This window comes from Corella eumyota, chromosome 3 (genome assembly GCF_963082875.1).
Source record: "Corella eumyota chromosome 3, kaCorEumy4.1, whole genome shotgun sequence".
Classification (NCBI taxonomy): Eukaryota; Metazoa; Chordata; class Ascidiacea; order Phlebobranchia; family Corellidae; genus Corella; species Corella eumyota.
The window spans coordinates 19,421,597-19,433,341 of NC_137492.1; the positions used below are offsets into that span (position 1 = coordinate 19,421,597).

Genomic DNA, 11,745 nt, shown 5'->3' on the forward strand with positions numbered 1-11,745 from the left:
AGGTTATTGTTAACAGTCTTGAAATGAAGCTTAAAAAGTCAAAAACGGTTGCAGTAAATCAAGAAATAGAGACCCCTTCCAACCAAGATGAAAGCAACCAGCAAGATCAAAACTTAGATCCGTCTGATATAACTGTTACAGTTACAGATGTTCAAGCGTCAAAATCGCGCGATAAACAAACAAATAAAACCAAAACCATCAGAAAAGCTGCTTCCAAAAAAATTAAAAAGGTTGAACAAAATTTCGCTCAAGAAAATGATGTCGAAATGCCACCAACCAACTTAGAACTTTTGCAAGATATCATGAACGAGCAAAATTCAATTAATAAAACACAACATGAAATTGAAAGGGCTATTACCTATCCTTTAAGAAGTAAGTATATACTTTAACTCATTTTTACGATAGTCTAATAACTTGATCAAAATATATTTAGGAATTTCTAGTCTTCCAGTTGTTTATAAAAACCAGCCGCTGCATAAAACTTTATTTCCCGATTCAAAAAGTGTAAACTTGGGGTTTGAGGCCCCAGTACCAGATATTCCAAATAACATTCTAGTGATGGAAGATCAACCCGTGAGAAAACTTAAAGAAATGGAAAGTTAGTTTACGTTAAACTTTTTTAAACATATAGGTTCATTTTTTAAGGGCCAACTCATAGGCTAAGCAATTAAAATTGAAGCCCTTAAATACAGAAATGGATCTTGGAAATTTTAAACCAAAAGCGTTTACTCCGGGTGATTCCTCAGACTTAAAACTTTTAAATGAATTGACCAACCAAGATGGGAATAGTTTTCTTATACGAAGAGTTGGAAGGAAAAATTTTGAAGCAATTCTTGATCATATGAAAGAAAGCAGCTCAGCAAAAAGTTGGTATCAAAGTAAGTTTAAAACATCAACCAAAAAGTGAAGAACACATATTTAAAATTAAACCATTTTATGTAAATTATTACATTACAGAAATAAAGGAACACCAACTACTTCTTTTGATATGCTTTGCAGCATTTCTTTTTACTGCTTTAGCAGGTAAATTTAAATTGTAAACAACATTCTCAATTTTTGTTTGTGCGTGTATTCAGTTAGTAAATAAATTTCAAAATATTATTGTTATTTCAGGTTTCGGCGTTTGGTTCTTTATATTACAGGAACCAACGTTAAGGCCTGTACAAGTAAGTAAAATGTGCTAATACTTGTCAAAACCTTAGATTATATAAACGTATTTTTTACAGTTTAATAGGTAAAATGGTAAAGTCAATCATGTCTCTTTAGATTGCAGACTCCCCTATTATTCGACAGTATGAGCCACCATCTAAAGAACACAAACTTTTCGCTCGTTTCTCTTCTTTGTGTTTAAAGAAAAATATGATAGAAGTTTACCAAAACATGAGTGAAATACCAAAGTGGGGTTCACAGGAATATGTTAATATGGAAAAGATTTTTCGTAATGCTGTAAGTGGAATTATCGATGTCAGATATATGCGGACTTAACGGACTAGTTTTAAATAAAAATAAATTTAAATCTAATTTATTTTATTTAAGTTAACAACATCGATGAGAGATTTCGGGTTTATTGATTCAATTGTTTATCCATTTAAACTAGAAGTGGCAGATACGAAATATTTTTCAGTAAGTAGTTTGTATAGAAATATCAAAATCCTAAAAAAAGGATAGGCAACCTGGAAAAAAGTTATCCAAAAATTGTGAATACTATTTCAATATAACTATAAAATATAAATTTAATATTTTTTATATTATTTGTTGGTATGAATAATTAATTAAACCTTTTATCACATGCTGACGTTCATATTATTGTGAAAAATTGGCATAATGGGTCAGTATTAGATGGAGACCAACGACAGATTGCTTTGTTTAAATGGTATGGGGTTGAATTTGTCGGAGATTATAGCGTAGAAAACGGTTTAATCGTTTTTTTAAGGAAACTTTTACTGCCAAGAGCCACTCATTATGGTATATATTGTACAACAAGCGCTAAAGATTTAACAGGTAAGTAATTGTAGGGTTATTAAACTTTACGATTTTCGATGTGATTTTTTTCTCTAGCCTTTTAGTTAATTGGTTTAAAAGGCATTTTTCTGTTTATGATTTAAATATTTTTGACCCCTTGAAACTAGGTATATTTTTGTTGGCTATACAACGTGAGGTTGTGACCATGTTTTTATAAAGCCCTACGCCACATTTTTATTAGTTTAAACGCGTATCTGCTAATTTTTTAGTTAAATATAGTAGCCCTTCATTAGAAAGTCGAGTTCTGAAGACTTTAATTTGATACTAAAAACTTGATATTTTACGAATAGGTTTAAGAGACGCAGGCAAAATAAAACCAAATATATTTTTAGCTGATTTTGCTTATGTATATCAACGTGGAGTAGAAATGCCAGAACGCCAACCTTATGGCATATTACAGAAGTTTAAAGGATTCTTAGGAAAGGATTGCATAATTAAAGACTACGAGTTGATAAATCTTCTCTGCAGAAATGACAATTCATCTCTGATTGTCAAAATTTAAAGTTGTATTTAGTAATATTTGAAGAATGGGTTTCTAGAAGTTTATATATATATTTTTTTTTGCTTAACTGTTCAAATCTATAGCTATTGCTTTTTTAGGGATAAATAAAAATTTGTTTCGTTTTTTATTTTTTCCGCAGTTTATTTACTCCGCGTTCCCAATAAATTTTTCGCGTTTATGATGTATAGAGCTTTACGTCACGTCGTATTTTAAATACTGCAAAAGTCAATAAATGTGATATTTCTACAAGTTTAAAAAACGCTTATTAAGGTTAATGACATGTCAAAGAAGAGCAATGGATTTAAATCGGATAAACATAACTATATTGTTTTTAATGCGCCCAATCATGAAAAAAATGAGCTAGAAAATTTAAGAAAAAATCATAGCGGGGAAATATGTGGATTTAATTTAGGCAATCATTCTTCTGGTGTTCAGTTCTCCGTTTGTGTTGTCAGCATCTTTTCACTCTTTATTATTTATGGATATTGTCAGGTTAGTTTGCTTTTAAATTGAGAAAAAAGGAAATGTTTTTAAATGCGTTTTGCAATATAGATTTTTTTTTGTATATATCTTTATCCTCGATGTGGGAAAGTCGAATGCGCAACTTAAACATAGAGTAACATTAGTTACTCCGACCCTGTCTCGAGTTGCCTGTCGCAGTTTGGGATATTATAGATTGTAATTGCCCGATAATGATGCTGCTGATAGTTTTTCTTAATATATTTAAAAATTTTAAATCGTTTTACAATGTTCTTTCTTTCAGTACAACTAGGTAACTTTATTTGTTTTATTGCAAAGGATTGAATATTTAAAATTTAAACTTCTGCATATGTTTTATTAAGGAGTGGTTATTTCGAATTAATGAAGTAAAAAAGCATGGTATGTTTGTCACTTTAATGCAGTTTGGGTTTTATTCAATGTTTGGAATGCTGGAGCAATCGGTTTATAAAGCTGAAAGAAGGTAATTTTCTCTTGTATTAAAATTATATTTCAGAAAAGAGTATTTAGATATAAGAAAACGGACTAGTTTATAAGTTTTTATCTTTCTTTTTTAATTTTTTAACTTGTTTTATAGCAAAGTTCCATTAACTTCTTACATGCTACTTGCTTTTCTTACCATTGGAACGATGGGTCTTTCAAATACTTCTCTTGGTTATTTAAATTACCCTACTCAGGTTATATTTAAATCAAGTAAACTCATTCCAGTTATGATAGGGGGAATACTTATACAAGGTATATTAAAGCTGTTTTCTGAAAACATTTGTTACCACTAGTTTTTAATAAAACTTAATTTTTAGGTCATAAATAATATTAAATTTAACCCAAAATTTAAGTTACCATGACAAATAAGTTTTATATAGATTTTGTGATTAAAATTAATTGAAAATTTGACATAGGTAAAAGGTATACCGTCTTGGACATAATAGCTTGTGTTCTGATGACAGTTGGATTAATTTTCTTTACATTTGCTGACCAGAAAGTTTCCCCAAATTTTGATCCAACTGGAGTGGTATTAATATCTTTAGCACTTTGCGCAGATGCTGCTATAGGTAATTGATATTATAAATATGATAAATTGTAAACTAAGTTATACATTTTGAATTTATTGTAAGCTAAAAAGTAACTTTAAACATGGGAAGTTGTTAAACTGATATGTTTTTTTAAATATAACCTTAGGCAATGTACAAGAACTGGTTTTAAAGAAATACCATAGCAACAACGCTGAACTTGTACTTTATTCGTATGGAATTGGGTTCTTTTATTTATTGGCTGGAAATTTTATATTTGGAAGCGTTTTTGATATTTCTGTTTTTATGTTAAAGGTAGGTTTAATAAATTGCACATCTATAAGTGTAGCTTAATAATAGTATTAAGTAATACCAAAGATAAGTTAATTGGCAGGTTACTCAGGCAGTTTAACAACGTTTTACATTTAAAACTGCATTTAAATCTTATCTTTTAAATTAAAGCTGATTTTTTTCTTATTTTTTTAGAATCCGTTAGTGATCTTTGTTATTTTTTTATTCTCCGTTACCGGTTATATCGGTCTCATGTTTGTGTTACATTTGGTCCGAACATTTGGTGCTCTTATCGCTGTAACTGTATCTACTGGTAGAAAAGCTGTCACCTTAGTGCTATCTTTTTTGTTTTTTACCAAACCATTTACTACACAGTAAGTAATAGAAATTTGTTAAAATGTTTTAGTGCCAAATTCGGATTTTTAAACTTATATATAACATTTTTTTGATAAATTTTAGATATGTATGGAGTGGTTTCCTAGTGTTATTCGGCATATGGCTTAATGTATATAGCAAAAACAAGGCAAAAATTAATACCTATGTTCTAAGCTTACTGAAGCAGCCAAAGGAAAAATTAAATTCACAAATGAGCAATAATATCGTTTAACATTTTATCAGCATTTTTCTTTACCTTACTACTTGGTGTTTTATCATATTCATTTATACACACGCACTTATTTATTTATACCTTGTTTTTATATTTTACGGGAAGAAGTTATTAAATATTTAAATACAAAAGAAATTGTTATTAATATCGCCATCCGGTGTTTCCATAAAGTCCGGGAACGACATCACCTACCATCGCACTTCCCTTTTTTAACAATTTATTTCTTGCAACCTGTTTTAAAAAAGACTAAATTAATCTCTTGTTTAAGAGCATAAAGTTGCATTAAGTGATGAACAACTGGATATATTAAAGGTTGTTAACTAAGTTATTCTTTATCTACATACACAACTAATTTTTACATTATTGTTGAGAACAACAACTAAGTTATATAGTGTTTCAATCTTTGCATAATATATTAATTATGATTTCTGCAAAAAACAACATGCAACAATTGCCTTGAAAATGAGTTTGGCAGTAACTCGTGCTTACCCTTTTTAAACCTGCTTCACACTCTGCTAAATCTTCACTTTCCCTCCAGCACTCAGCTTGAGCATGTCTGGAGCTCATGTTTCTCATGCACATATATCGGGCAAATTTCTGAACGTCACATTTTTTTTCTTGCCTACAACAGCATTAGAATTGACTTAGCATATAATGTTAGGTCCTGTTAGTTCAAAAGTATTACTTCATTGCTAGTTATACAAGTAATATTATTTCATTGCTAGTTTTTATAACTTTACCCTAGAGCTGCTGGCTTAGCAGGAGTTTATACTGTTTATAGCACCTTACTTTAGGGTGTAACAGCATGAGAGCAGTGGGGATCGAACACAGAACCTTAGTTTAAAACCTACCTTGCAATACGTTCATTGGGTTCTTCTAATGGTCGTAACTTTTCGTTATTCATTCTGTACATAGCATCCTCCCAATCAGGGTTTGCAGAAAACACTTGAGGAGTGGGTTTCCTTTTTTGCCTTTCAATATAAGCATCGTACTCTTCCTTAGTCATCGTAGGTTCTGCTCTCTTGAACATTTTTATTGTTTACATTTACCCAAGGTTTAAAAAAAAAAATCTTAATAAAAGTATTACAGTTTAATAGGAATTCTACCAGTTTAACAGTATATTAAATATTGCATACACAATTTTAAATTTGTTACTTATAATATTGTGTTATTAGTTTGTTTGTGGTTTTATACAGAATATATTATATGACATATTTTGGGGATCAATCTTCACTTAAAGAGCTCTCATCTGAACTTGGTGGTGTTGGGTTTAGTTTATAATTTGGGTTTCCACATTCTATATTTAAATCAATATCAAATGGATCTCGTTCGTTTTCATCGAGTCTTGCTTGAGCTTCATCAGCCAACCACTTCTGTTCTGCAGCTATGGTTTCATCAGAATTTTTACAAGTTTGATAAAGATCTAAAAGGTCTTTGTTAAGAGATATAAAACCATGGCCCCACTTGAATAGTTTAAGCAATGTCTGTGCTTCACTAACAAAACCACAAATATAAAGTGTTGCAGCATATGCTTCGGCACATGATAGTTTACAAGGACGACCATAGTTAATTGGGTTAGCAGCTACTAAGTAAGGTAAAAGTCTTGGAACTCGACCCTTCATTTTTGAAAACGGTGTTTCTTCTAAACGTGCCCACGAACAATCAATCACACTAATGCCCGATTCCTCTACGAATTGTCTGTCACCCCCAGAAACATATTCGGTTGCCATGGGGCTTAATACGATACCAGAAAAATGTTGGGGTAACCGTAAGATCTTTACAATGCCTTTACGGGCAAGTTTTCTACCGCTACACTTTTTCGGATCACAGTGTTTTAGATCCCACATTGCAAGTGGAAATGGTAAGTTTAACTCAAATTTAGAAGAAGCTTCTTCCATATTTTCGTGATCAAAAATCTCCGAACCTTGTGCATCATCTTCATTGATGGATAATTTACTTAGCTCTTTGTTGAATCTAGAGTGATTGTAATTATGTTTTTTTCTAGATCCTTTACCACCATTTTTAGGCATTTCTTTTTTTAAACCACTAAACAAAAAACCTAGTAAAGAAAACTAATGAACAATAAAAAAAGTAATTTTTTTTTATACGACTATGTACAGATGTATTTTAATTATATTACAATAACATTCAAGAAAGGTAGGAAGGCTTTGGTTTAAAAAACTTTGAGTAATCAGCAGATACAAGGCTATAAAACTGGTAAACAACACCAAATACAACATGAAATACCGGTAAAAATAAGATTATGTATAAGTTGTAAAGTTGACCTTTTTAAAATTGAGGATAAATTAGCACGACAAATATTACTCGTCTGCTCGTGTCATATTGAGTTATAACTTTTGTTTACGCTGTATTGTTTTTGTATTTCAGAACACGCGCGAAAATTTTTTAAGAAGTGTTTACTAAAAACTGAACCAAAATGTCCGAATTTCAATTAAATAATTGTCCAACAGATGCAATATCTGCTGTTAAGTTTAGTCCAAATTCTTCCCAGTTCCTGCTGGCTTCGTCATGGGATTGTGGAGTTAGGTTGTACGATGTTACCGAAAATAATCAACGATTTCAATACGATCATAAAGTCCCTGTTTTGGATTGCTGTTTCTCGGTAAAAAACAAATATTTATACTATCTTAACAATATTTATATTATACTATCTGTTTGTGTAAGTCTTAAAGCTTTAATTTAATATGTCAATTACTTGTAAGAAATTTAGGTAAAGGCAGAAAGGGTTTAAATTTAAGTGGTTTTTATGAAGAGGGTTTAAATGTAGGGTGTTTAAATGTTAGAAGTCCAGATGTAAGGGTTAAAATGTATGGGGTTTTAATTTAAAGGGTTAAAAAGTATGGCATTTAAATGTAAGAGGTCCAGATGTAAGGAATTAAAATATATGGGGTTTAAATATAAGACGTTCAGATGTAGGGGTTCTTATGTAAGGGGTTTAGATTAAATGGTTTAAATTTATATATATTTCTAGGATTCAGTCCATGCATTTAGTGGTGGTTTGGATGGAGTTCTTGTGAGTTATGATTTTAATTCAGGAAGGGATTTTGAGATTGGAACTCATTACAATGCTATTAAGTGAGTGGAATTACAAATTGAATAATTTCTCCATCTGATGCCAAGACTATGATCTTTATTGAAAATAACTAACTCTTAGTTTTAAAAGCATTTTTTAAGCAATTTTTTATTACTTTGCCAATGTTGAAGTCAAATGTCATTTGCTCAGTGCTAATTCTTAAAATTACTTATATTAAGTGTTGATATGATTATAAATTTATTCTTACATAAAAAAAAACTAAAAAACTTCAACCTCCGCTTTTTTAGTTAATTAAATATTAGATTTAAATGTATTTTATAAATGTTGCAGATGTGTTGAATATTGTACAGAAACTAATCAAATTATCACAGGAAGCTGGGATCAATCCATTAAACTTTGGGATCCAAGAAGTCCAACTGGACCTCTAGGAGTTTATACACAACCTAATAAGGTCAACGTTGTTTTTGATTTTAGGGTAAAATTCTATGTCAAAGAAATTACTTTTTGACTAGGATGACTTTATTTAAAATTCTTAATAATTGTGTATGGCGCATTATTATGAAAACTGTTATATTTTAATTGTGATTTTTCATATAGCCTTTACCTTGTTTTTTAGATGGTTAAACCTTAATTCAAAAACTAAATGTTTTTTTATTATTTATCTTTTCTAACAGTGACTAGTTTCGAATATAAAGTAATATTCTGTTAATTGTGCTACTTCTTATTTAACCTTTGTTTAATATATGGAATTAATGAACCATTATTTATAATAATATTTCAGGTTCTAACAATGTCAGTATGTGGGAACAGAGTTATAGTAGGAACAGCGGGGAAAAATGTTCTAGTTTGGGATTTAAGAAACATGGCTTGTGCCGAACAAAAACGGGATTCAAGTTTGAAATATCAAACAAGATGCATCAGAAGCTTTCCTAACAAGCAGGTGTTTTTTTAGTTAAACTTGTTATAAATTTAATTTTTGTCATTTGTTTTATAAGTTTGTAGCATAAAAATAATCGTATATATTGCGCAATTTAATTACAGTATTTAAATTTTATTAAAATTTTTTAAAAAAGTTTAAATAGTCTATACTCTACACTAAATCAATTGCTAAGCAATTGGAACCTAAACCTTTGTTAACTAAAACGTATCTGCCTACTCGTGGCGTTTTTGAAATGTGTTTTTCATTTAAAAAGTTAGCAAGTTAAAAGAATTTTTAAATTCAGGGATTTGTGTTGAGTTCAATCGAAGGAAGAGTAGCAGTCGAATACTTGGACCCTGAACCTGCGGTACAAAAGAACAAATATGCTTTTAAGTGTCACCGAATTAAAGAAAATGGAATTGAACATATTTATCCTGTTCATGCCATCGCTTTTCATAATAAATATAACACCTTTGCTACAGGTAAATGAAATATACAATTTTTTAATTAAAAAAATTGGGAATTTTTAATTGTATGTCCCCTATTTTATTTATTGGTTTGTTATAATGTTTGATTTACTGATAAAATAGTTTGCCCTAAAGTCTGCATTTTTATTTGTCGTTAAATGGTCGCAACCCCCAACTAATATTTGTCAGCGAAAATTTACCCACGCACCACAAACGAAAGGTTTTTTATTTTGTAGGAATATAAATTGGACATAAACATAAATATTTTGCAATCAAGCTTTAATTTTTATAAACCGACAGCGTGGTGTAGTGGTAAGAACACTTGCTACACCACACAAGAGGTCGTGGGTTCAATCCCCACTGATATCATGTTGTAGCACCCTTGAATAAGGTGCTATAAACGGTATGAACTTCTGCTGAGCAATTATAATCTATAATATCCCAAACTGTCACAGGCGACTCAAGACTTGGTCGGAGTAACTGATGTTACTCTATGTTTAAGTTGCGCATTCGACTTTTCCACATCAAGGATAAAGATATATACAAAAAAATAAATATCTAAATATTTAAATGCTTTAAAGTGAATATTTAATTTTTCAAGGTGGTGCTGATGGTTTTGTAAATATGTGGGATGGGTTCAACAAAAAAAGACTTTGCCAATTTCACAAATTTCCTGGTCCAATATCTTCCCTTGCGTTCAGTGATGATGGAACCACTTTGGCTGTGTCTGTCTCCTCTTTATATTGCTCCTCTTCCACTCCTGATGAAAGTATTCGAGATTCAATTTGTATTCGTCATGTAAACGATTCTGAAACAAAACCCAAGTAAGATTGTTTTTACTTTTTTAAATTCAAGTCTATTTTAAAATTAACTTGCTTTTAAATATTTACCTTTTCTTGATGTGAGAATGTAGACTTCACGACCTAAACATAGCGTAACATTTGTTACTCTGACTCATTCTCGAGCTGATACTTTTGGGATCTTATTGCATATAATTGCTTGATAATTATGCTGCTAATTAAGTGTTGGCTTAGCAGGAGTTTGTACAGTCTATAGCACCTTACCCAAGGGCGCTACAGCATGTGACCAGTGGGGATTGAACTTAGGACCTCATGTAGTAAAGCCAAGTGTTTTAACCACTACACCATGCTGTCAATTAGGTTTTATTATTTGTTGATAGTAATCAAAATATACTAAAAACAATTTATTTTTTAGAACTGCCACCTGAATGTTTGGATATTCTATAAATACAGAAGCTTGTTAATCTATAATAAAAAAGACAATCTGATTTTTTTTTTGTTTTGTAAACAATTGCTTTAAACTAGCATAGTATTTCTTTTATTGTTTTTTCCCTTTTTCACTTATTACATAAAAGGTAAACTTTAATTCAATGAAAAGTTTTGTAACACCATTTGTATACTCTTTTTTAACAGACTTAAGGTCTTAAGAGTTAATAAAAAGCATTAAAAAAATAAGAATGCTTTTAACTAGTTGTAGTGAGGGCTTATATGATTTAGGTAGGGCTATCTTTACCAAACATATAGTATTAAATTTAAAACTATAGTATTAAATTTATTAAATAATAAACTAGATTAATGTGATTTTGCAATCATTTTGTATCGATTTATATATGAAAAAGGGCAAAAAAAATTTAATTATGTTAAAAATGAGGATAATTGAAATATTGTAACAAATTTATTAGGTGACGTCATAAGTGGTGATGTTAAAGTGTGATTTATATCCCACCGTTTGTGTTAAAGTAAAATTTTTGTTTCTATTCTGGATTTTTCACGTGCAATTTCAACATTAACTTGAAAACAGAGTTTAAGTAATAACAAAAGGTGGCGTATGGTTAATCTATCTTATTAACAAACATTTCTGACATTTGTTGTCAACGCAGAACAGTTTTAAACGTTGCAAAATAAATATTAACTAACGTCAGAACGTAAAGAACGTAACGCTATGGGGTATAAGAAAGGAAAGTATAGTATATACGATATTTAAAGGACAGAAATGTGCTTTATTTTTTTGTATATATCTTTATCCTTGATGTGGGAAAGTCGAATGCGCGACCTAAACATAGAGTAACATCAGTTACTCTGACCCAGTCTCAAGTTGCCTGTCTGCCTACGGCAGTTTGGGATATTATAGATTATAATTGCCCGGTAATTATGCTGCTGATTAAGTGCTGGCTCAGCAGGAGTTCATACCGTTTATTGCGCCTTACTCAAGGGCGCTTCGGTATGAGATCAGTAAGGATTGAACCCACGACCTCTTGTGTGGTGTAGCAAGTGTTCTTACCACTACACCACGCTGCCGGTTAAATTTTAGTTACATTTTGAGTTTTTAGTAAAAAGGAAATCTGCGTTGTATA

The 11,745-nt window shown here is 30.6% G+C and overlaps 4 protein-coding genes across 4 annotated transcripts; 2 read left to right on the top strand and 2 right to left on the bottom strand.

Moving 5' to 3' along the window:
* The first annotated feature begins 2,711 nt into the window (after positions 1 to 2,711).
* LOC145746478 (adenosine 3'-phospho 5'-phosphosulfate transporter 2-like) lies at positions 2,712 to 5,239 on the top strand. Its single transcript, XM_082564771.1, has 7 exons — positions 2,712 to 3,016; positions 3,367 to 3,485; positions 3,600 to 3,757; positions 3,922 to 4,074; positions 4,202 to 4,347; positions 4,519 to 4,697; positions 4,783 to 5,239. The coding sequence occupies exons 1-7, from the start codon at positions 2,804 to 2,806 to the stop codon at positions 4,928 to 4,930; spliced, it is 1,116 nt and encodes a 371-aa protein (XP_082420897.1). The 5' UTR covers positions 2,712 to 2,803; the 3' UTR covers positions 4,931 to 5,239.
* On the bottom strand, positions 4,818 to 6,077 carry LOC145746480 (uncharacterized). Its single transcript, XM_082564773.1, has 3 exons — positions 5,782 to 6,077; positions 5,420 to 5,552; positions 4,818 to 5,161 (listed from the first exon to the last, which is right to left on the bottom strand). The coding sequence occupies exons 1-3, from the start codon at positions 5,958 to 5,960 to the stop codon at positions 5,072 to 5,074; spliced, it is 402 nt and encodes a 133-aa protein (XP_082420899.1). The 5' UTR covers positions 5,961 to 6,077; the 3' UTR covers positions 4,818 to 5,071.
* On the bottom strand, positions 6,000 to 6,995 carry LOC145746479 (18S rRNA aminocarboxypropyltransferase-like). The gene has a single exon (XM_082564772.1). The coding sequence runs from the start codon at positions 6,958 to 6,960 to the stop codon at positions 6,154 to 6,156; it is 807 nt and encodes a 268-aa protein (XP_082420898.1). The 5' UTR covers positions 6,961 to 6,995; the 3' UTR covers positions 6,000 to 6,153.
* A 326-nt stretch (positions 6,996 to 7,321) lies between these two features.
* LOC145744766 (mitotic checkpoint protein BUB3-like) lies at positions 7,322 to 10,772 on the top strand. Its single transcript, XM_082562708.1, has 7 exons — positions 7,322 to 7,553; positions 7,923 to 8,026; positions 8,316 to 8,436; positions 8,767 to 8,925; positions 9,209 to 9,386; positions 9,973 to 10,195; positions 10,587 to 10,772. Exons 1-7 carry the CDS (start codon positions 7,368 to 7,370, stop codon positions 10,597 to 10,599), a joined length of 984 nt encoding a protein of 327 aa, XP_082418834.1. The 5' UTR covers positions 7,322 to 7,367; the 3' UTR covers positions 10,600 to 10,772.
* The last annotated feature ends 973 nt before the right edge of the window (positions 10,773 to 11,745 follow it).